At 37.3% G+C, this 26,496-nt stretch overlaps 1 protein-coding gene across 1 annotated transcript; it reads left to right on the top strand.

Moving 5' to 3' along the window:
• Positions 1–20,066: 20,066 nt before the first annotated feature.
• On the top strand, positions 20,067–24,139 carry LOC134671173 (uncharacterized). Its single transcript, XM_063528991.1, has one exon. It carries the CDS (start codon positions 21,262–21,264, stop codon positions 24,082–24,084), a length of 2,823 nt encoding a protein of 940 aa, XP_063385061.1. The 5' UTR covers positions 20,067–21,261; the 3' UTR covers positions 24,085–24,139.
• Positions 24,140–26,496: the final 2,357 nt, after the last annotated feature.

Below are 26,496 nucleotides of genomic sequence, written 5' to 3'. Positions count from 1 at the left end.
ATGTTCCTGAATTGGAAAACTTGACTTAACTTGAAATGAATACAAACTGATATCGAACAAGAATCAATTATACAAGAAATGTGGTAAAGAAGTTCTAGAAGTAGGTATTTGGCGGGATCTCGAGCGGTTCACGGTAGTATTTTATTTAATAGTATAGAAAGTTGGGTCAGAGATTACACCTAATACACAATAAAAATGTAGACACGCCACATTCCGTTTCAATGCGTCTTTATCCTTTAACCGTCTAGCGGTATACAAGAAAAAATCTGCAAAACTTGAATCAATGGCATTGTCTTATGTTATTTTTGTATATTTTGTAACTCGCTCCATATTATTTTTGTGTGGCAATGAATGGTTTCCTATTTTTATTCACTAACTGCATTACAAAGCTTGAAAATAAAAAATAAATATTAAAATGCTCAAGCAATTTCCTGCAAGCAATACCCACTGAAGATAATTTTAATTTGTAAACGTTGAATTTGAGTGTACATTTTTTTTACATAATAATATATACTTACTTAAATACTACAATCTGTTGTAGGTATTCGGCGTTTTACGGGTAAACTCTAGGTCTACCCAATACTGGCTGGGTAATGCTAATGGTGTAAAAGTTGCGGCCCTATTCGAACTTTAAGATACGTCAGTTAATAGATCTAGAAAAGATATGGATTAGATATGTTAGTGTCAAAACTGACATTTCTTCAAACAAAAACGCCACTTTTGACACTGACATACCTAATCCATATCTTTTCTAGATCTATTAACTGACGTATCTTAAAGTTCGAATTGGGCCGTTGATTTTATTTTTGGACTGTGGAGTGGAGTATTTACTGCAGTAGGTAATTTAATCTGTGTCTTGGTATCGGAAGTGTGATAGGAGTTGAAAAGTGTAATTGGAGTTTTTTGTTTTAATCTCGTTTCCTCTTCGATTTCTAGGGAAGAACTTGTACGGCGTATGAAGGTAATATACACCATTAATGATCTTGTATTTGTAACTAAGTCTACAGTAGGAATGAAGCGCCAAGATGGCAGCGAAATTTAAATCAACACCATAAAATAAGTAAAAGCTTTGGTAATTGACCTTCGCTGACGGTCTCCGTTTCAGCTTGGACAAAAATGCTTTCGCTTGTCCGATATAATATTATCCTCTACAAGTCGCATCTCTTAACCGATTCTCGTGAAATTTTATGACCAGTATTAGTACGTAGTTACATAAAAAAATCTGTCGTCTCGTTTTTCGAAAAATGTTCAAAATAGCTGAAATTAGCTTAAAGGACTTAAACGTTAGTAGGGTCTATGGCACTTAAGGCACAGAATAATTAATAGTACTACCGCACAGAAAGGAAACTTCCTACAACACTAGGGTGGTTCAAAAAACTTTTTATTTTATTTTCCGACGGGCCATCCCCTTATTTTGTTACACTTATTATGCTGATAAAATACACCAAGTTTCGTAATTTTATCTCAACTACAAGGGGGTGCTCAACCACTTTGAAAATTTTGTATGTTGTATGAAAACCAAAAAACAGAAGTATTTATTATTCAGATTTTTATTTAAGTATCTGTTTTCACATTATTTGCACATGTGATTTATAAGTTTTTAAGTAGAAAAACAGTTTTAATTCTATTTTTTATAATTTTTCGAAAAGTAAGATTTTTAGAATTTCACCTAAAAAATCATAAAAAATAGAAATAAAAATGGTTTTTCATCAAATAACTTTAAAATCGCACTTTCAAATAATGTGAAAACTACTACTTACATAAAACTGAAAAAAATAATAACTTGTTTCTTTTGGATTTCATACAACTTTGAAAAATTTCAAAGTGTTTGAGCATCCCCTTGTAGTTGAGATAAGATTACAAAACTTGGCATATTTAGTCAACAGAACACGTGTAATAAAATGAGAGGGTGGCGCTTTTTCTAGCTGGAGTTTGAATTTTTCCCATACAAACGTGAACCACCCTATACAACACCGAAGTTTGACAGCGGTTCAGGGTCGAATCACGCTGTCCCTTTCTAATATATGGCACTATCCCTTTCGGCTATTTAGGGTTGTCAAAAATCAAGTGATTATTTTATCTGTGGTCATGCACGCAAAAGGAAGTCAAGTGGTGCCAACCCTAATAATTGCTCGGAGCAACGCTGAGCAGAGCGGAGCCGAGTTTGACCGAAGTCAGGAGTTTCGCACCCCTGCTTAAGGCTAGGTGAAGTAGGTAAGTTCGCTGTGATAAAGATTCGACGTAAGGTTTTATTTTTTTAAGCTTATCACGAGGTTTACAGCTCACAGAGCCACTAGTATTGCAGGTCAATATATTTTTAATGTTTAGCCATTTTAGAATTTGCAGGCTACCAGACTTGTAATATGTTTGAGTTGAGTTGCAGGCAAGTCACGTAATTTTAGTTGCTCTATTTCTGATTTCATACGAAACGACTGGTTGGTTCACACGGCCACGCAAAATGACTTGTCTGCCGAAACTTATCTGAACACTCACTCTAACTAACGCCTTGACAATATTGCGTGTTCAGATATTTGTAAGCACCTTGGCCGCTCCGATATATCTGACGGCTCTACTAGTTATAAATTAGAATTTCTGCAGCAGAAATTACGCAGCTCACAATATTACGCTCGTCTGACTTCACCCTAAGTGACATCGGCATTTTCAACTCACACACGGTCTGAATATCTCGCTACTTTGTACCAAGTTTCAACCATTAAAAGTTCTGCGGTTGTCGGAGATTACTTACCTACATACATACATACATACATCACTGGCTCAGCGACCCAAAGAGGATCTTGGCCTCCGACACAAGAGAGCGCCATTCTGCCCTATTCTGCGCCACTTCATGCCAGTTGGGTATTCCGAGGGCGGATAGGTATTTTTGGGCTTCGTCACTCCAGCGGTATCTGGGACGCCCAGACGGACGTTTTCCGCCCGGGTGCCCCACATACGCTCTTCTCACAGCACGATCCTCCCCCATCCTCTCCAGGTGACCAAGCCAGCGGAGTCGTGTTGCTTTGATCTCGCCAATTATATTAGGCATCGCAACCAGCTCCTCTAGCTCCCTATTTTTTCTTCGCCTCCAAGTTCCATCCTCCTCTCTGACTTACCTACATACCGGGTGTGGCCTGTAACATGAGCAAATAATTAAAACATAGATTGTACTCCTCAAACGGTGACACTTTTGTTCAACAACTTTTAAAAATTATGAAGTATTTAGACTCCCTATTTTTCATACAAAATAAATATTATATTCAATGGACGCCATCGTCACGCCATATCATTGTGATTGACGTTGCTTGTCACGCGTTAAACATAACAGAATTCGCAATACATTGCGTCTTAGAATAAACTTTAAAGTGTATTAAAAATCAAACCACAAGTTATTTTTAAAAGTCGGTCAGTATGAGGAGTACAGCCTACAGTTTAATTTTTTGCTCATATTACAGGCCACACTCGGTATACTTGATATACTACTTGAGATCGAAGCTGTGTCAGGCTTGGTAGTGAAACCTGTGTCAAAACGTCGGAAAGAAAGGTAACAAAGTAAATTCTTTCTAAAATGTTTGTGTCAACTTAGGTATTTTTGGGCTACTTATCTGCTATTAGGATTGAAAAAGCTAGTGATTATGAATTATAAAATCCAAAATTAAAAAATAAAGTTTAGTGCGAGTACAACATTTAACAAAATGGCCCTTGCACTTGTTTGCCGTCGCCGTAATATATAAAAACGAATAATAGTTTTCATTAAACAGTGTCTATAGTTATTAGTCTATAATGGTATTGTGGTTCGCCCTAAAATTCAATTTTAGATGCAAATGGATTTCGAAGGCAGTAATTGTAGTTAGGGAGGCGAATAGGGGAATTTTCGGCAATACTCGAGCGTGGCAGTTTAAGATATGAGAGATACCTTAGACCTAATAGAACAACCTTGTAAAGTATTTAGCTCTATATGTAGTGACGCGCGCCTAGGATAGACGATCAGATTAGTAAAAAAAAATGGATAGTCTGAAATACTCGAGCGCGTCAGATTAAGATATTGGGGGTTGATTTTAGTGTTTAAAGACTAAATTTAACTAATCTGACGATAAGTCCTTGACGCCGCCGAGTTATAGGGTCGCGAACTTGTAAAAAAAAAACGTTAATCCGGCATTCTCGAGCGCGATTTTTTTTTTATTATTTTGAAGAATATAATCTAAAACTTACTAAAAATACAAAATCTGCCGGTTTCCGCATGACCGGAAGTGTGGAGGAGCCATTTCGTCTTCCTAAGAACGCGTTGCGGCATATAAGTCGCGAACGATACATTTTACAAAAAAAAAGTTTAAATAAACAAAAAAGGTCATTTTATTTTACACATAAAAGGGCTCTTTACATTTTTGTCCAAAGTTAAAACTTTTTGACTTGAAGCATCATAAAATCGGTCAGATTAAGAGAACCCACCAACATTTTGTCAGATTAAAAAAATATGCTTTCAGGATACCGAGATAAACCTCCCCTATGAAAATCTGACGCGCTCGAGTATTTCAAAAAAACTTTTTTTTTTTGCATTTTCAAAAATTCATCGTAACTTATCGTCACGCCGAAATCGTCAGTTTTTTTAAAGGAAGCTTCCTTGGGGCCTACTTAACACCCCTTCCGAAAATCTGACGCGCTCGAGTAATTTTTTTTTTTTGCATTTTTGACTACTTTATATGCCTACGCCCACCACGCAAACCGGCAGATTAGTATACCGTTGTTATCAGAGGCACTCGGGGCATACGTAGTATGAATATCTGACGCGCTCGAGAATGCCCAAGTAACTGTTTTTTTTTAACATTTTTGAAAAACCGTACACGCCAAACCCACCGCTAAAATGGTTTTTGCCATACGAGCTTTTCTTTTCGAAATTATTTTATCTTTCGATTTTGATAGGTCTCGACGGCGCCGTTGAATTACGCCATTTAGCTACCTCGCCTCCTTAACTATTGGGAATGTTTTAGGCAATCGAGCCAATCGTTAATTCCTTTGAATGTGAATTCGGTGAGCGTATTGATGCCTGATGTACGAGTAAGCATTACTCGATATTGCATTGCGCCGTCCAAGAGGCGTATATAGGTATTACAATTTCAGTTACAAAATTGATTTGAATAGTGTAATACCGGGTGTGGCCTGTAACATGAGCAAATAATTAAAACACAGCTTGTACTCCTTAAACGGTGACACTTTTGCTCAACAACTTTAAAAAATTATGAAGTACATATTTAGATTCCCTATTTTTGATACATAATAAATATTATCTTCAATGGACGCCATCGCCACGCCATTAAATTATCATTGTGATTGCCGTTGCTTGTCACGCCTTAAACATAACAAAATTCGCAATACATTGCGTCTTAGAATAAAATTTAAAGTGTATTAAAAATCAAACTAAAGGTTATTTTCATACAATATATATACAGTGGTAGAACTAAACAAAATTAATAACTAGCTTAGTTATTTTTAAAAGTCGCTAAACAAATGTTGGTCAGTATGAGGAGTACAGCCTACGGTTTAATTTATTGCTCATATTATAGGCCACAGCCGGTAGATATTACGATTACTACAGTTTGGTGCTATTATGCATGATCACTATAAAGGATGACTCACGCTAGAAAGGGCCGTGCCCTAGCTGAGGCTTCCGACATGTTATTTTCTATGACGGCTGAACCGTGATCACGTGGTGCTTTCCATAGAAAGCTCCGGCCCGGCCACGGCCCGGTCTAGCGAGAGTCATCGTACCGTTCGGATTTAGACTGTACCAGCATTCCTGCTGTGCTGCTGCTGCAGTTATGCGGCGAGACATGGTTGCCGACTGAATTGCTGCCGCAAATGTCAAAAAACAGGGCAACATCGAATTTGACGTGGAATGATGCCGTAAAAGTTGGATTCGGCAGTTAGCTTCGCGGTACCTCCGAAACACAATACTCTTCGGCCAGAAGTCGGCGTCAGAAGTCCACTGCAGCGGTGAACGAAGCACGGATGAGGTAGGTATATTATATATGTCAAGGTCAAGGAGGGAACAGTGACTCGGTCGAAAAAAGTCGGGTACAGTGGTTCACTCAACCTAATTTCAACACGAGAGAGCTGATGTTTGGGCGACTGAGCCACTGTTCAAGCTGAGCCACTGTTTCCGCCTTGACCCCAATCTCATAAAAAAACAGAGGGTAATAAATCCTCTATCCATAAAAAAACAAGTTGCAATAGTTAATAGAGTATTATATATGGTTATGACATACACATAGACGGATAACAAAACTTTAACCCTAAAAATGCAAATACTTGTTCATATTTGCCTGTCGCCTCAGTTTTGCGTCATATCACCATAACACATTTCATATTGAATATCAGTATAAATCACTATAAATACCTAAGTGGATTGGAAAATATCCACGTGGAAAGGATATTGTAGGTAGGTACCTACAGGTATTACCGATAATACAGCACAAACATAAAATCTTTAAATAGGTCAACGGGAAAATGTTTTGTATCATGATTGAATCGAAATTGGGAAAAATGTAAACATACCTACCAATTCACCTTTATTTCTTACTATTTATTTTTACAAGGTTAAGGAGCCCACTGATTAACAGTCTGCCGGACGGTATCGGCCTGTCAGTTGTTCGGAACTGTCAAAATTTTGTTCTAACTGACAGGCCGATACCGTCCGGCGGACTGTTAATCAGTGGGCTCCTTTATATCACCGTATATACCCACACACGTTGATGTGTGAGCGAGACGTGAGTGCGAGAGTACGTATAGCGTTGTCCCCTTTACACTCCCGCATTCATATGTAAAGGCTAGAACCAACATAGTTTTATAAACAATGTAAATAAACCTTATTTAAGAAGACTTACATAAAGAAAGCTTTCTGGCTCTCTCGCTTTCAGCTCGTATCATAAACCCCGTGTAGCTTACCTACTCATATTTTAATGCCTAATTATAGTTACAGTTACATTACACGTCAGCATAAGAAAGACGGCTGTCAGAGAGGAATGGAGGAGTCTTGTAATTTGTAAAGCTTGCTACTAGCACCTAAAATGATGACTACGACCACTCAGTCAAGAGTGAAAACGACGAAGAAGTATATATATATAAACTCTATAAATGCTACTAAAACCATGATAAAAATATTCATAACTCAGAACGAAATACACAACCGGGATTTAAACCCAAGACCTCCAACTTGATAAGCTGATGGGTTTTATGAAATCTAGTAAACAAGCGTAATAAAAATGGAATGGATCATATTTCTTTGCCTTGTTATTTTTACTAGCAACTAGGTTGTTCATTATTCTCATTATGACTCTTAATTTGCCCATAAAACTTTACTAGGTAGTTTAATTCAATTGCACGGCAAATATAATCGAAGACATGAAAACATTAAAGACTGCTATTATAGTCCGTTTTTTTTAGCATTAGAAAGAACTTCGCAGAAGTTCGCTTGTGGTTCTAAATCTGGCACTTTTAGCGGTAACAATTTGAAGTAAATTATATGTATTGACCATGCTACATTAGATAATTCAATAATTAGTAACAAATAACAAGCCTGATAAAAACTGCACGCTTGCTTCTGCGGAGTTCTTTCTAATGCTAAAAAAAACGAACTATAGTGTACCAAAAACTGTTCCTTTGCCGAATCCGAAACTTAATGACGTGAAAAGAATAATAAAACTATATGTACCATCGCTTTCTTTTTATACCTACATATGAACAATGAAACAAATAAAATTCATGTAGAAATGTTACAAATCCGTTTTCTAAAACTACTAGTTAATGAAAAGATAAAATACAGTTGCAAAACTGACTACAGACAATTATTTAAATTATGTAAAATTTTACCAGTGGGATTAAAACTTAAATATATGTTAGCTGTAAACAGTCATGGCAGCCAGGAACACAGGGATCTAGTCAAACATAGTCATAATACCAGAGCACTAACTGCGGGCAAATATGAGGTACTTACGGTGGATAATAATTATGGCGATAGGACACTAAAGAAACGTTTACCCTATTTACTAAACACTTTGCCCGCGGACATAGTACAAAAGCCCAAAAAAATTACATTTAAAAACATCTATAAAGGTATCTCCTGAATACTCTAGGTATAGCGGATGTTTTACCCTACAGTGTATTCATGATATATGTACCTACATATTTTAACTCCGAATGTAAACCTATTATAATATTTTAATTTAATTAAGTATAGTACTGTATAGTGTGACTCTACAGTCAAACTAAATGTAGTTTCGTGGAGCATTGTCTTTAACAAAAAAGTTGTAACTTCTAAGTTGTAAGTGGTATAAAATACCAGCCAAATGCGTGTCGGACTACTCGAATCCTAATTAAAGTACCTGATTAAGAGTTAAGAAAAATAGAATTCATGCACTTATTCAGTATAAAAAACTAGCCGAACGCAATCCGAAAGTGCAATCTTGTAAGTTTCGTTTCGTAACGATCGACAGTTTTTTGGCAGAAACTGCCGAAACCGAACCTTCGGCGGACATAATTTTTATGCCGAAGCCCGCCATAACTAAAACCTTGTTCGGACACTAATAACTTCTGTTTTTAAGTTAATACTCTTTGGCTAATGTCAAACATTCCCGCACCGAAAATAAATATGCACAAGCTCATAAACCTTTTAAAACCTAATTTAATACCTAACTTGCCATTTTTTTATGTATCATTTCATAGTTAGATATTTTTATAACTCGTCATTTCTCCTTATAAGTAGATATTAAATAACTAGTCGTTTAAATCGAAAAAATAACATATTTCGAAGTTTTTTGCAGAAAAGTTGCCAATCTTTATATTTGCCTCGTCTCTAAATTACCTGAACAGAGGATTACTGACAATTCCCTGAATTCCCACAAAGTTGCGGTCCCAGACTGCACATCAGTTTGTAATGATCTCATTAAGCGTTTGTGAAGTTATCAATTAAAAGTTTAAAGCCATTGAAACGTCCATTGTTTCTCAGAATATCAATAAAAACTCTTACATCATCTAATACTTTAGTAATCTGAGTTTTATTTAAGTTAAGAAAAAACATACAACAGTACTAAAGTTAAAACTAGAAATAAAATAAAAATACAAACTATAAAATTTACTTACCTACAAAAATTTAGTAATCTTAATTGGACCTGTTTATTTAATTAGTCTTCTTAAACGTGATAGAGTTAGACCGAGATAATAATTTTTGCAACTATTTTGATAGCACACGCGGTGCACATTTTATTTATATTATATGTACCTACATAAAGTTTGGTTCCTTTTTTTATTATCTGTATATTTTTGCCACGAATAAACTATTTCTATTTCTATAATTTCATAGAAGTTTGACGTTTAAAATTAAGTAGCACTGTGTGTGCTATCAATCAAACTCGTTACAGACTTGGTCTAAATCTTAATTCATTCATTGTAATTGTAGGGCGCAATACCGGCGGGCGGCATTGTGTCAAAGGGATATGTGTTTTTAAGCATTGTCCAGCGATAAAAAAGAGCGACTATCCTGGTTGAATTCCGCTTGAATTGTGCATTTTTCGTAGTAGACCGAAAATAAAGGAATGATTGTTTATTGAATACGACGGCAGTGCGGAGCTACGCGCAGATAGAGTTGGGCCAAGGTAACTCTGCATCGCAAAATGTGGCACTATCATCGTTAAAGTCAAATTTTTATGAAAATGTGACGTTTATATAATGGTAATTCCTTGCTTTGTTCTTTAAATCAGTGCTAATGTTAAGTTAGCTTCGTCGGACTCGAGTTGGACTTAAATCGATTTGTGTAAGATTTTCCACAATATATTTAATACTTATTCATTTCTTAGGTATTTATTTTATTTTCATTTTATAAAAAGAAAAACGAACCGAAAACTAAATAATAAAACTCCAGGCATCATGTCCTTGCTTAGTCAGACACGCACTTGCACTTGTCGGTTGTAACGGGTGGAATTATATGTCAGCTGTCACATCGCTTGCGTTGCGTGCTCGATCGTAATCCGTGGGGCACGTAACGCGCCTGCTCTTTATTAACTATAAACGAATAGAAGAGACATTTTCAGTGGTAGCCCTGCATTTCCAGACATTTGTGGGAACTCAGAAAATTCAAATGAAGTACATACTTCACTTGAAGTCACTCTTTCATTCACTAGTTCAGTTCTGATTCATTTAGTTCTTTACTTCTGCAGTGTTATACATTTATCTTGTCATTTACTTTCTTATTCGCATAGAGAGTGACAAGGACATCATGTTTAAATTAATCCTAGAATTCATCTAAATCCATTTATTTGAGTAATTCATATTGAATGAAATTAGCTATCAACTCATTCATTTAACTGCGCGATTAATCTCCTCATATATCCGCGAATAAGAGGAATGAAACCAGAACTGTTGACATAGATGGATCTCTTGAACCATCGAACTAAACTGAACTAGTGAACTGTCATTATAAAAAAAAAAACATAAAAAAAAATGCGGTAAAATTTAATCATATTTTCATAGGTATAATTCACGTTTATTAAAAAATAAGGATTGTCTGTGCAAACACGTCGGCACTACAAACGGGGCTTTATTTACATTTTTTTTCTGAAAAGCTCTCTTTCTTCTTCAAAAACTGATGAGCAAGTGGCATTTTATCCACAAGAGTGACAATTAATTTAATTTTTGAACCGTTACCGTCTTGTGAGCGTCTTGGCTGGTAGAATTTAGTGAATTTACTTTTTAGTGATGATTTCGAATCTTTTAATGATAATTCGTTTTTAACGTTTTACCGTTAATATTTTCGCATTGTGTTGGCGAAAATTTAATGTTTCACTCGGTAGCAAAGTTTGTATAATTATATTTAACCCTCATCCCTTGAAACTTGAAACCCTCGCAACGATCAAATATCAATATTAGCACGAGAGGTAAACTATTGCCTACCTATCCAGCTATAGTAGCAAACTAACTGGAAACATCCGTCGATTTAGTTTATTGAATCTATCGTTACTATGCGGAAAACCTCGGTAATTCATTACTAAGAAACAGCTCCACTGCTTTTTTAGCGAAATGGGAAAGTAATATTATTTCAGTGCGTAATTCTTATTTCTTCAGAGTAGAGTACTTACTTAGAAAGAAACGGACTAACCTAATAAACTACAATCTGTAGAAATAAGCCTTATTTTTACATTATTCGTGTTGTATGAAAACCTCGAAACATGAAAATGAGGTATTCAGAATAGTTCTATGAATTTTGTCAACTTGTCGCAAATAAGTTAATATGATTGAACATATATAAAACAATAATAAATGAGTGTATATATGGATTTTTAGAAAAATATTTTGCAAATATGTATGACATGAAGCTAGCTAACTAGCTACAATCGTTTTGTCATGGAAAATGCCCCGCGCAATTCCCCATTAAGAAACAACCTACTAAATGTATGTATATATATATTAATCTTTTAATCGTTATTCATTCAATCATAAAACATACCTGGGCTACTCTTTTCTGCCCTCTCTGTTCATAATGCCACCGCATGTCCGTCGCTAGTTAATGACGTAGCCAAAAACTATTCGAAGCCAGATTAAAAGTATTGGCCCGAGTGTAGTACCCGCGGCAGCTGGCGGTAAAAATAAAACTGATTGGTATTGCGATCACGCGCAAAAGGCTCTCTTCGTTTGTTTTAGAATTCGGGATGTTTCTTTTGTCGTTGGTAATAAAGGCTGCGATAGTCCTGCCAAAGATTTTAGTAGAGAAATCAGTGAAATCACCGAGTTTGACAGCTGAAGAAGCTTTTGTCGAGTCACAACACGCACCGCCGTACGAGTAGATAGAGTCAGTCGCCACATGGGATTGTTATGCCATTCAGGGTTCTTGCTAAATTGGAAATTCTATAGCGTAAATATTGAACAACCAATTTAGCTAGGACCCTAAATGACGCAACAATCGCGGAGCGTGATGGTTCCTATGCTTCCGCAGAGGAGAAATACTGCCGTATTCGAACTTCAAAATATTCACAAGAGACGACACGTACTAGACTATTCTAGATACGTTATAGTTTAGATATCAACTAGTTCTCTTTTGCAGCGCAATTCGAGCAACCAATGTCACTTTTACGTTAGACAGAGTAAGATATTCTATTAGATCTCTAAGTCATATCCTGTGGAAATCGATCAAGAGTATCTCCAGAATCGCGCAAATGTCAAATTTGACAGGTTAGATCATAAACATATCGTTATCGTATCTTGGTGATGTCTAAAAGATATAATAGATGTCTATTTCAAAATCCGAATCGGGCCCATAGTCCCGTTCCCGGTGTTGCTCGAAGCTACGGAGCGTTAACGATTGACAGGATGGCTACGCGCCATACCTAATTATTTTAGGCTTGACTTCCTCCTGAGATAGAATAAGTTTGTTATCTTTGACCACGTGGTAATAATTAATTACATTTTAGTAATAACAGAGAGCAAAATTGAACGTCAGGAAGTGGTTTATATTTAGATCTCCGGCCGGTTGTCAAATCCAAGATACAAAGCCTTGGAAGCCTTTGAAATTACATTTTGATGTCAAAACGATGTCATTTTGTAACCAACCATTCACCCGTGCGTCTCGCTCGCGCTAATACTCGTACATGTACGAACAAGAATAAGCGGAATGCACGCGAGTATGATAACATAATTGCATCACTTTGATATCAGAATTTAAGTTCGAATTGGCCTCTTGAACATCGTCGCTGGATCGCCTGCCTGTCGGTGTTCTATCGGATACATTTTAGAGAGTGTGCTCAGGGCGCGTAGCCAACGTGCCAATCGTTAATGCTTCGTCCGTAGCATATCGTATCATCTTTCTCTATCGCTCTTCCACACTGGAGTGAGAGTGACAGTTACGTTTTGTTCGCTACGGAGCGCTAATTGCACGTTGCACGTTGGCTACGCACCCAGGAATTTTGCAAAACCACCTTCCCCGTTCAATCACTTGGATGGATTTATGATTAGTGTTGTATTTATTTAGAACAAACAATATGTAAATACAATAATCATTATTTTGAAATAAGCAGTTAAATAAAGGTTTAACAGGTATAAACTATGAACTAAGTTAAATAGGTACAGGTAAATTGGTCGAACTGTCCGAATCTCTAGTAAAATATCAAGCTACCTAATGCCTTGAGTAAGTTCCGAGCTAAAATTTTAGTTAGGTACCTAATTATCAATAGGTACTGTTCCACTACTTTTTTTATTTTATAAAACCATAAACATAATTAAAAACAAACTTAGAATAAAATTAACCTAAAATTATAAAACTACCTAAAAAACTAAAACTAATACCTAAAAAAATATATATAACATAATGTGGGTGATCTAGCCGAATATGTATATATTAGGCTAGATCACCCAGGTCCGAACCCTGTGGAAGGGTTCCCATAAGGCTGGCTGCGTTCCCCCTTTGGATGGCTATGCCGATCCGTTGGGCGAGGAACGAGCCAGCCCTACGGTCCCCGGTGACCTCAAATATTTTTTTTGAAAGTTGCCGAACTAGTTTATGGGCCCCTGGGCACCACGGTCCCAGAGTTTCGGCTGCAAATGCCGCAAATATATGCCGGTCAGTGAGAGCTATATATTTGCGGCATTTTGCTGCCTCAGCAGCTGCGGCCGCCGCGCCCGCTCTCAATGATGTTGAACCGAGGTGAGACGGTGCCAGGGTGTCCACACACGTTGCGTCCCAAATAAGGGCCCGTCCCACACTCCAGGGCACAAGGGTCATTCCGTCGGGCCTCTTGCCATCGTCGCGCGCGAGGCCAGGTGGTTCGAGAATGGCTGGGACGTTGGCGCTGACGAAGGCCCGACGGAGGATGTCGTTAAGGCAGGCATGGCGTGATAGGCGGGCGGCACTTTTAGAACACGATAAACCGTGGTGTCCAAGGCTGTCCACAAAAGTTCCGCAGGGGCAGCGATGGGGTGAGACAATGTTGGATCCTAGGCGAAGACCGACAGCCAGCCTGAGGGTATTATTGTCGAGTAATGTTCCAAAGTTGGAGGAGGGGAGAGCATGTAACCAGGAGCCGGATTCTCTTTCCGAAACAGCCAGGATGCGTGCTTTTTCCTGGCTGGTGGAGCAAGAGTTTAGGATGTGGGAATGTACTTGTGTGCAGATAGGTTGATCCCAGATTCTCTGAACTGATTTATCTATGGGTAGGTCTCTTCCAGGGCAGGCTATTTTCCAGGCGTCTTCTGCCTCAGACAAGTACGCTACCTCGAAACCACGGAGTGATGGCACTACTTGAAAGTAACCCCATTTTTGAACATGGAACCCTAAAAAAGGAAAACTAAAATCCCTACAAATCCTACAGCTAGACTAGAGTTGAGTATGCCACGCCACGCAGCCAGGACTGCGTGGCGTGGCATTTGGCGTTGTTTACGAAGTTTTCCCCGTGTATCGTTTTAGAAGAACCAGATAAAACAGAATTTAACTAAATCAGGCCCGTAAAGTTTTATGAATAAGGGGGTAAGGTAGAAGTACTAGTGCTCGACTCTGCACTAGTAATCGACATGGGCACTTTATGTCAAACTACCTATACTAAACCTATATTACATAGGTTAAATTTGAACAGCGAAGATTTTTCTGTATTCAAATTTAATGGCACGTATTTAACCGGTCAACTACTTAATTAATCGAATTTGGGTAGTTTAAGAAATAGAAATGGGTACTAAAATTTAATAGTTAAATCGGAGCCTTAAAATATATCAATATGAGTTGTATTTTAATGCCGTTACAGCTTTTGATTATTTTTAGGCAGGTACCAAGTATTTATTTGGCAACTGAATTATTATATTGGAGACCATTTATGAAGCAAATTTTAAAAAGAAAACGGCTATCTATTAATTCAAAAACGAAGTTCTTTTAAAATATTTTGTTTGGTCACTACACGGTCAGCCTAACACGCTCCTCCTCGCTTTGCTCGTCGTCGCACCTATCTGTTGACTCTAGCAGAACACAGTGGTAACTATTGAAATTAGTAATTAAAAATTTAAAGATCTAATGGTATAATGGCCATAAGGCGTTTCATGATTAGAAATTTCGACTATGAGTATACTGACCATTACGTATTGGTAAATTAATTTGAGGTGTTTTGTGTAAAAAGTGACCAATATTCTTTAAATTTAACTGCTTTCGTGTTAAAATACTACCTATCTGAAACGGCATGCTCAGTTATGACTGTAGTTGATTACTTAGGTGTAAACAACTAGATGACAACTAAATTTTATGATCGCTTTACAATATTAGTTGCCAATTTATTATTTTAGTCGCCAACCTATCACTTTAAGTTCCCTGATTTTTTTTGGGTGGCTTGATTTTGCTGCCAGTTTTCATAATAATATGATGCTTATATTTGAGGCTAATATATTTTTTTTGGCGCTAAAATATTAATGCACAGCCAAATTATATTATTATATGCCCAATGAAAGTTCCTGTTTAATATTTTAGTTGCCCGGTTAATAATAAGCCAAATTTAATCCTTGTCACTTTGACATAAAGTGGCTATGTCGAATACTAGTGCAGCGTCGAGCACTAGTACTTCTACCTTAAATGTCTGTGTCTCTGTGAGTATATGAACATGCACGAGCTGAACTAACGGCGCGATTCGGAAAATGAATTCGACATTCACTAGATATTAAATAGTGAAATGTGACGTTCCACGACAAAAGGTACCTTATGGCGGCTGGCGCTTACGCTATTAACGCCGCTCCAATATTCAGTCGGGGCTACGGTATCTTTTGCCATGGAACGTCACATGTCTTTACTATTTCATGTCTAGTGAATCTCTAAGTCATTTTCCGAATCGTGCCGTATAAAAGTACAATGTAAGACACGTTTTATGCTATGTTTAACATTAACACGCGTCTCCTGTAAACATCGCAAAGTTAAGGGAATGTAAAGCTATTTTTTACGTTGTACCCTTATCTTAAAATAAGAAAGACATGATAAATAAGTACCCGAGTCGTTACCTTTTATTGTATAGAATAAGGAGAGTTATTTTAGGTTAAAACGCGTGTTTGATCCATAATAATAAAATACCCAATTCACTTAGTACTGGTGCTCGACGCGGTTCCAGTACATGTGATCTTGAAACTTAAGTCATTGTCAATAGAGATGACCGCAAGGTGTCATCTATTGGGCATTAGCATGTCGAGCACTAGTACGTTTATCTTATATCAGATCACAGAATAAATAATAGTACTAGATACAGAAGACTCACTCTCTAACAATACGCGTCTGTCACGATCAGCACAGATATGGCCGCTAGGTGGCGACAGCGCCACGCGCGGCTTATGGCAAACCCCAAAATTGGGGTCGAACGGATGGATTTTTAGCTACCTGTAGCAAAGCGACGAAATCGCGGAATGAGCCACGCCTGCTTATAGTTATGTAGGTAGGTCAGGAAATGAATGCTCAAAAAACGTTGTAGAGGGAAATGCTAGGAACACAATTTTTGACTCCGTAACTTTGTTTGGACTAGTTAGGAGGTGAACATATCAAAAGTCCCCGGCTGTAGCCCCGGTGCTGGGGGGTAGAGGGGGGTAAGAAGGTCGAATTTTTCGGTTTTTCATTGATATCTTGGAAACTTTGCGTTTTAGCGACATGACTACTAAGACAAACCGAAAGCTGATAAAATTAGTTACAAGTTTTATCCAGTCAAGTTTTTCGATATCTTGAATAGTTTTTGAGATACCCGCTCTTGAAAGTTTATTTAGGGATTTTAATTTTATCTTGATATCTACATCAATGAAGCTGTTAGGCCATGTTTGGTATCATTTTCGTATAAATCGGGGTTGCTGAATTCATTTATGGTATCACATTGACACCATTCCTAAGAAAAAACATTCAGCACCCCCGATTTATACGAAAATGATACCAAACTCGGCCTAGCAGCTTCACTAATGTAGATATCAAGATAAAATTGAAATCCCTAAATAAACTTTCAAGAGCGGATATTTATGAGCTTTCGCCCTCTACCCCCCAGCACCGGGGCTACGGCCGGGGACTTTTGATATGTTCACCTCCTAGCTAGTCCAAACAAAGTTACGGAGTCAAAAATTCTGTTCCTAGGTTTTCCCTCTATCCACTATCATACCGCGTGTGGCCTATAACACGAGCAAATAATTAAAACATAGATTGTACTCCTCAAATGGTGACACTTTTGTTCAACAACTTTTAAAAATTATGAAGTATTTAGACTCCCTATTTTTCATACAAAATAAATATTATCTTCAATGGACGCCATCGCCACGCCATATCATTGTGATTGACGTTTCTTGTCACGCCTTAATCATAACAAAATTCGCAATACATTGCGTCTTAGAATAAACTTTAAAGTGTATTAAATATCGAACCACAGGTTAATGTTAAAAGTCGCTGAACAAATGTTGGTCAGTATGAGGAGTACAGCCTACAGTTTAATTTTTTGCTCATGTTACAGGCCACACCCGGTATAACTAGTTCCTTAGCCACCAGTGTAGGTACCAAGGTCTAGACATGATTCGAGACAAAATGCTTAGCGAATCATTTGTGGAATCCGATTCCGCAATAGCAATCCAATCCAATCACATCCGGGCCCACGCAGCAGCACATGAATACATTCATGACATTTAAGGTTACACTCCAATTTGGACGGTATTGCTGTACAGCATTGCAGCAGCGGTGTGACTGTTTCCTCGAACAAAGGCCTGTTGCATTGACATAATAATAGAGTCAGACCAACAGTCTGGAGCGATTTTGATAGCCCATGCAGTGCAAGTGTTATTTTAAACGTCAAACTTCTATGAAATTACGACGTATAAATAACACTTTCACTGCGTGGGCTATGAAAATCGCTCCAGCCTTTTTTTAGTCTAACACTATAGTATATTAACAAAAGATTAAGGTAAGATTTAAATAAAATTCTGACTGTCAGAATGGCGGCTGTAATGTTTTTTGTTAATAACTTTAAATACCGTGAGGTACTAATTTTTTTAGAGGAGGTACAAAGTAGGTACTAAAATATGATATACTTTTTGTTTATTTTTATTTAGGTACACCCGCCATCCTGACTATCACGTTTCAAAATCTTTATGTATGCTTAGAAGCAAGGCTCGGTACCGGTATTTTTTTAAGCCCCGAAATAGTCCAATATTTTGAATTATTTTATGCTCTTAACGCAGGGCTGAATCATGTATTTACGTAACTACTTCGTATTATTAAATTGGCCGATTAAAAATGAAATATTAAACCAAAGAACGTAAAAGAACGTAGTGGTATTTTAGAACCGAATACTCTGCTTAGAAGTATACCGGTGTGGCCTGTAACATGAGCAAATAATTAAAACATAGATTGTACTCCTCAAACGGTGACACTTTTGTTCAACAACTTTGAACAAAATTATGAAGTATTTAGACTCCCTATTTTTCATACAAAATAAATATTGTCTTCAATGGACGCCATCGCCATGCCATATCATTGTGATTGACGTTGCTTGTCACGCCTTACTCGTAAGCATAACAAAATTCGGAATACATTGGGTCTTAGAATAAACTTTAAAGTGTATTAAAAATCAAACTACAATTTATTATATTAAAAATTAAACAAGTCGCTGAACAAATGTTGGTCAGTATGAGGAGTACAGCCTACAGTTAAATTTTTTGCTCATGTTACAGGCCACACCCGGTATAGCTACTTTATTTTCTCGACCTGAATACCCTACAACTTACTTTGTGAATTTTATTACTTCGCCAACGTAAGATATAAAGCCCTCGGGACACGAGATGAGTCCCTCGGGAGTTCTAAAGCTGAACAACAAAATTACCGTAACTAATTGTCACTTGTTAGCTCTGTTCATCCAATCTGTGCATTCAGGTATGTAATTTTATGTCTTCTATTATTATTACTACAATACAAATACACTTTATTGCAAACCTCATTACAGAAAACAATACAAATAATACAGGATAAAGAGGTAATAATTAATTAATTAATAAATCACCGACATTAAATAAAGTGACAAACAAATATTTATAAAATGTTAAGTGCCACAAAATTGTAAAAATGTAAATAATAAAAAATCAATAAGTAATTAAATATTGAAAAATAATATATATTAAGCATATAAACAGGAAGTAGGCGTGAAAAAGTGACTAAAATATCTTGTTATTACGTTTGATTCTGGGAAATACTACGTATGGCTCTTTAAATTTTCAACATAGTCACTTAATGTGCCAATTATCGCACTAGTGCTGTATAATCTGTATATGTACTTTATTCGGGCTCACTCCATAGTTTGGGTTGAACTACTAGTCAGTTATTATGTAACTGTTGCATTAAATAGCATTATGAAATCGCACAAGTCTGCACATATATTTTTGATATCTAACTTTTCCTATAAGAAATCTTGATATTAACTTAGTTAGAACTTTAGTCACAATGTTTACTCTTGTCATACAGACAGATATTATCATAAGGACAATAAAATACTCCCATTCTACATATATGTAATAATAGTTTGCAAACATACAGGAAACGAAGCTCCAATTGCCTGGAGTCCGGTACAGAAGGTATCGATGTCAAACATATCACTAGTGAAGTGAAAAATCCCCTTAGGAATACCTGCTGTTCTTAAAAATATTCCTGGATCGAGGAAACGTTAAGTTAACGTAACAGCATGGTAAAAAGTAATCATCATCATCATCATCTCAGCCATAAGACGTCTGCTGACCATAGGCCTCCCCCTTGGATCTCCATACGTGCCGGTTGGAAGCGACCCGCATCCAGCGTCTTAACAAGGTCGTCTGTCCATCTTGTGAGTGGACGTCCTAGTTACGCTGCGCTTGCTAGTCCGCTGAAAGCAATATTTTTGGTATAATTTAAATGAAAAGGGGTTTTTATTAGAGAACACCTGGGTGCGTTGGCTAGGCCGGCTGGAGGCCTAATAGCCAAGATGACAATCGTACATCGCCAAAAGACCGTTTATAACGATGTAAAACAGAGTAGGTATTTTTTATGAGTCATCATCATTATTCAACGCAGACGCAGTATAAGTGCGAATATGTGAAAAATCGTTTACGGTTGACGAAATTCAAAAATCGAAATCATTGTTATTCGATTCTTTGCCTACAAATGAGCGGAATATTAAGCGAAAGGGCGAAGGCAAAGATCAAAGAGACCTTCGTGATATAATACGTGTTTTTAAAGCCACGGAACCTGACATAATTCCGACTTTCGTGGCACACCAGCTTGAAAAACTACCCGCTTTGACGTTTGATCATCTTGACTGTTCCAAGCTTTTAAAGGACCTTTTGCGGATCCAGGATGAAATCAACACTATTAAGGATAGTTATGCCACGAAGGGTCAGATAGAGGATTTAAGGAATGAAATGCAACTATCATATAGGTATGCGTGTCCGCCACAGATTCCTTTGTCTACTGTTAACGTAAGGAGGGGTGCGTGGTGTTTACAAGCAGACAGTGGACCTTATGGTATGTCACAACATCATAACTCAACCCTAAACGATAATGCCTCCTCCATAAAGCAAAACGATTCAATGTCAATAAGTCAGAAGGAGGATAATATGCAATACAGAACCATTTTGGATGAGTCATCGTCATCGGCTACACATGAAAAACCTACATCCATGTCAAAATCTAAATCTATTAGTACGAGCAATATACAGGCCGTCGAGATTGATAAGGAAAATAAATTGACTGATATCGAAACCGGTTCCCCTCGAACAACGGAAAGACAGGCGATCAGCTGTTTGACCTCCGGCGCACAAAACGTCATGATTAATAACAACGATCCGATAAGCAGCGAGTGCTTGCACGAGAAACAGAGGGAGGAATGGAAAACTGTTACTTACCGAAAAAGGAAATCTTCAAGCCGCTTTAATGGACAAGTGGGAACGGCGACTTGTGATATCAACAGCAAGTTCAGAGCGGCAGAGAAACAGATACCTATCTTTATATCAAAAATACACCAGGATACAAATGAAAAGGACATAATAGATTACATAAAAACAAAAACTCATGAAAGTGTGTCATTAGAAAAAATTATAATGAAAAAGAAACAAAGTCATAAGGCTTTTAAATTTTTTGTATACGAGAGTAAATTACCATTATTTCTTGACACTAGTCTGTGGCCAAAAGACATTGTATTTAGGCGGTTTGTGCATTTCAAGTACAGATATGCGAACAGAACTACGACTGAAGGCGGCACATAACTACATAATTTAAGTATAATAATGGAACAACACACAATAAAGTTAACTAGTTTTAATTGTAAAAGTGTCAAACGATCAGTCGACTACGTCAGACAACTATGTCAATTTTCCGATATAATCGCTTTGCAGGAATCGTGGCTATTACCTACTGAAATCCCATATTTAGGTAATATTAGCAGCGAATTTTCGTTTACGGGAACATCGGCGGTGGACACATCCTCTGGTATGCTAAAAGGGCGACCGTACGGCGGAGTGGCACTTCTGTGGCGAAGTAATCTGTTTCAATGCGTAACAGTGTTACAGTGTAGTAATCCACGCATATGTGCGGTTAAAATAGTGACAAATGATAGGCCGTTTATAGTTGTCTGTGTGTATATGCCCACGGATTGTTCAGACAACCTGCCCGAGTTTACGGATTGCCTTAGCGCGGTGAGTGCAATAGTGGATGAATGTGAAGTGGAATCAGTTTATATCTTAGGAGACTTTAACGCACATCCAGGTGAGTTATTTTTCACTGAACTAAGTAATTATTGTGATGAACAGAACTGGGTGTGCGTTGATATAAACAGATTAGGCCTTTCCTCTGATACCTATACTTTTATCAGTGAGGCGCACGGGTCTAGGCGCTGGCTGGACCACTGTATTGTGACACAATCGGCTATAAGTTCTGTTCGTAATGTACATGTTAAGTGTGACGTAGTATGGTCCGACCACTTTCCCCTCATATTAGAATGTAATATAGGTGTTTTAACTCCTAGATTAACTGCTGCGCCACTTAATAATACTAATTGCGCAATATGGGGGGACAGAACAAAGGAGCAGATTGCCGTATACACACAAGAATGCGATAACAGGTTAAGAAATATCCATTTTCCTTCCGATTTTATAGATTGTGGTGATAAATGCTGTAGTGACTCCTCTCATGAAGTAATTTTAGATAACTTGTATAGGGACATTGTATCTGCGCTCAGCCAGTCTGCCATAGTTAGTAAGGGAAATGTGGGAATTAAGAAAAAGAACAAAAATCGTATAGTGGGTTGGAATAGGCACGTGAAGGATGCTCATTGGCGGGCGAGGCAAGCATTTCTTGTGTGGGTGTGTAGTGGCAAACCTATAGTTGGCACTGAATATAATAACATGTGTGAAAGTCGACGTATATTTAAGTCCCGACTAAAATGGTGTCAAGATCATCAAAATCAAATACAAATGGACATAATAGCATCACAACACTCGAAAAAAGATTTTAAGGCTTTTTGGAAATCAACTAGCAAGTTAAATGTTAGGTCTGGCCCGCCGGCGAGCGTGGAGGGAGTAACGGATCATAGGGCTATTGCTAACATCTTCAGAGACCATTTTACTGTGAAACCTAGTATAGCACCTTCATGTGAAAGAGTGGCGGGCACTGGGGCCATTATGAATAGACAGGTGACAAGGATATCGGCCTTAGAGGTAGCCAAATCCATTAAATCTATGTCTGGTGGTAAGTCGCCTGGTCATGATGGCCTCAGTGTGGAGCATCTACGTTATGCTGGCTGTCATATCTCACGTGTACTTTCAGTGTTTTATTCTCTATGTATAGCCCATTCCTACCTGCCAATAGACTTGATAAAGACCGTTGTCATACCAGTGGTGAAAAACAAGACAGGAGACTTAACTAGTAAAACTAATTATAGGCCGATATCGCTCGCTACTGTTATGGCAAAGGTACTGGATGGTGTGCTTAATGCACAGTTGAATAAGAACCTTTCGTTGCATGACAACCAGTTCGGGTTTAGGCCCGGGCTGTCAACTGAAAGTGCTATCCTGTGCCTTAAGCACACCGCCGCGTATTATGTTGACAGGAATACGCCAGTTTATGCTTGTTACCTTGATTTATCAAAAGCGTTTGATCTGGTTTCCTACGATATACTTTGGAAGAAACTAGAGGGAATTAACCTAGCTCCCGATCTGATAGGTATATTTAGATATTGGTATGGAAACCAGATCAACAACGTGAGATGGGCAGGTACTTTGTCTGAGACGTATAGGTTGGAATGTGGGGTGAGGCAGGGGGGGTTGAGCTCACCATCACTCTTCAACCTATATATGAACGAGCTGATTGTCGCGCTCAGCAGCATGCATGTGGGCTGTCACATAGACGGGGTTAATGTGAACAATTTGAGCTATGCCGATGACATGGTGCTGCTGAGTGCGTCAGTCTGTGGCATCAGAAAACTGCTTAAAGTGTGTGAAGATTATGCGCACACGCACGGACTCAAATATAACACGGTCAAAAGTCAGTACATGGTCTTTGGGGTCGAGTCTAAAATACCATCTGTAATACCACCTATCAGAATCAACACGGTTGCCCTAGAAAGGGTATACCAGTACAAATATCTAGGTCATATAGTTACGGCCGACCTCAAAGACGATGCCGACATAGAACGGGAACGTAGGGCCTTATCGATCAGAGCTAATATGATTGCACGCAGATTCGCTCGATGCTCAAAGGTAAGTAAAGTGACTTTGTTCAGAGCTTTTTGCACAACATTTTACACCTGCAGTCTGTGGCGAAAGTTCACTTTGAAATCGTATAAGGCCCTACAAGTACAGTATAATAACGCGTTTAGAGCGCTGATGGGGCTACCGCGATATTGCAGCGCGTCAGGGATGTTTGCGGAGGCGCATGTGTCGTGTTTTAAAGCTACCATGCGCCTGCGAGCCGCGTCCCTGGTGCGACGCGTACGCGCCAGTTCCAACAGCGTCCTAGAAATGATTGCGGACAAGTTTTGTCCTTATATTGCATTTTGCTGCGGACTTCATACGCCCAGCAGCACTGTGGTAAGCACATTGAGAAATAGATGATGATTGTCAATGTGCTTACCACGGTTGCAGTAATTTTGAAAATTATAATATTAAGTATGTGTTTAGTGTTTGTTTTTAATGATAATAATTGTAATTATAATTGTATTTGAATTGTGTATGTACTTATGAGTCACAGATACTCGAAATAAATGAATTTTAATTTTAATTTTTAATAACAAGGACTCAGTGAGTAAGTACCAGTAATCCCAATATACCTACTTAGTACTCGTAGGTATTTCCCAGTAATGAATTATTTTTATTGCAACAAAACTTCCATTTACCTGGTAAAATATTAACCTTTTGTCTTTTTAATAAGTTTTTGTTTAAATATATTTGACCATTTGAAACTTCCCAATATTCCTAGTGCCAGGAATATTTCTAATAACGTCACATCACTAATCACAGGTAGCAAATCCAATCTTGCACGTCTGGAGCTATAGACGAGGACAGTCGTGTTTTATTACAAGACGCGATAAACATCGACTGGCCCGATGTCGTCCCAACTTTAGCCAATTACCTCTACACGGTAATTCCCTTCGATACAGGATATTCTTGAGCTAAGGGGACGGCCGCTTCTTCATACATACGTAGTCCCAATTTTCCTCTCTAGATATTGACATTATGGTAAATATTTTGACATAATTTGATGTATATTAACATAGTACGTTTGAGTTTTTTTGGATTATTGTAAAAATTAGGAGCGAAAAACAGATTTCATTCAATTTTTTAAATCCTCTAACCTTTCTTCACAAAACTGTAGTTGATAGTTATAGGTACAACAAATTGTGGCGAAATATTTTGTACAAAAGTATATAAAATTTGTATGAAAAGGCGATTTCCCGCGGGTCTTCCACTTTCGTCTTAACGATCGTATTACTTCCTCGAGTGGCCTTATAAAAATATTACCGTTTCGTCCCTTCGGAGATTAGATTTGGAACTCATTATTCTGTATTATAAGTAGGTACATTCGCCATCAGATATTCGGGGCTGCTGTCAAGGAGTGACAATACATCTATATGGATCTAGAAGGGGACTGTACAGCTGAACAAATAAAGTGTGCGTTGAGAATTTTTTGCTTGAGCTCCAGCATTGTTTGAGTAAAATCTCAACTTTTGTGTTTTCCATTGTAATAAAAATAAAAGAAGGTTTATTTTTAAGGGCTAATTGCTGATTACAAACCTTTTGTTAACAAATAAACTTGACTGTTATGTCTACAGCAAACCATTTTCATTTCAAAACTAAATGGAAAGGCAAGAAAGAATTGTTTTTATTTGGCCTTAAAATGTGACGTGACTGACTTTTAGAAATAGATTTTAGTCACTAAATTATGCTCTATATGGTTGCATATCCGAAACACATACCTATCTATGTATACAATTCAGAATCCCCATTCGTATAATGGCATTGTCATCACTCATCACTTAATAACATATAAACCACAAACGATAACTGCTATAAGCCTATTTATCTGATGGTTCTCTCCCAATCTAGCCATAAAAATGAAATATTCCCCCGTTATATGTAGGTAAAGCATATTTTCGGCAGGTAATAAAATATAATATATTATTGAATTGCCTACCTGCTTGCCTAAGTCATATATGTATTTTATCTTTAGTTTTAGCCCGTGTAAGTTGAACCCTCGGTTCTTAATTACTATGTGTAATTGGAGTTCAAACAGATTTGTTTTTTTAAGAATATTGCTAGAAGAATGATAATATATCTAAAGAAATAACATCTGTTTTTTCTTGAAAGGAAAAGGAATGTAAGGAAAACAAAAGTGTTACGGTAAAATGTGCCTATTTTACACCTCACTGGGTAATTTTATTGTGCTCTAACAGTTTTTATATGAAAACTATATCACAAACTTATATAAGTGTAACTACATGATAGTAGGTCTACTTTAAATCGGCATCGGTAAACCAACACTATTAAATAATTTAGAAATTTCGATTTCTAATTTATTATTTTTTTGATTAAATTTCGAAATTTACTCATACCTCATTTTCCTCTCTGGATGTTAACTTTATGGAAAATATTTTTACATAATTTGGTTTGTATCGACCACAGCTATGGCCCTTCGTTTGACTTTTTTCAATATTACTTTCTACCTTCCTTAAATACCTATTACTGACAGAAATACATAATGAATAAACGCGAAAAGTGTATTAATATTTAAATGATTCAATATTTTTTGTAAATAATTGACATGTACAATACAATAAATTATACAATACATGTATTATACAATAAATTATTTAAGTTAAAGAATTACTTAAATAGTTACTTTTAGTAACTATTCCAGCGTTCTATTCTGAAGTTTCAAGCAAAAGTAGTAAAATGTCTCCACGAACGAATAAAGCACCACTAAGTACATTTACGAGTGTCTAAATGGGACATGCTATATTAGAATTA

The sequence above is a fragment of the Cydia fagiglandana genome, chromosome 1, assembly GCF_963556715.1.
Source record: "Cydia fagiglandana chromosome 1, ilCydFagi1.1, whole genome shotgun sequence".
Lineage (NCBI taxonomy): Eukaryota > Metazoa > Arthropoda > Insecta > Lepidoptera > Tortricidae > Cydia > Cydia fagiglandana.
Note: the sequence above shows the minus strand (reverse complement) of the source record. Positions and strands in the feature narration are given on the sequence as shown.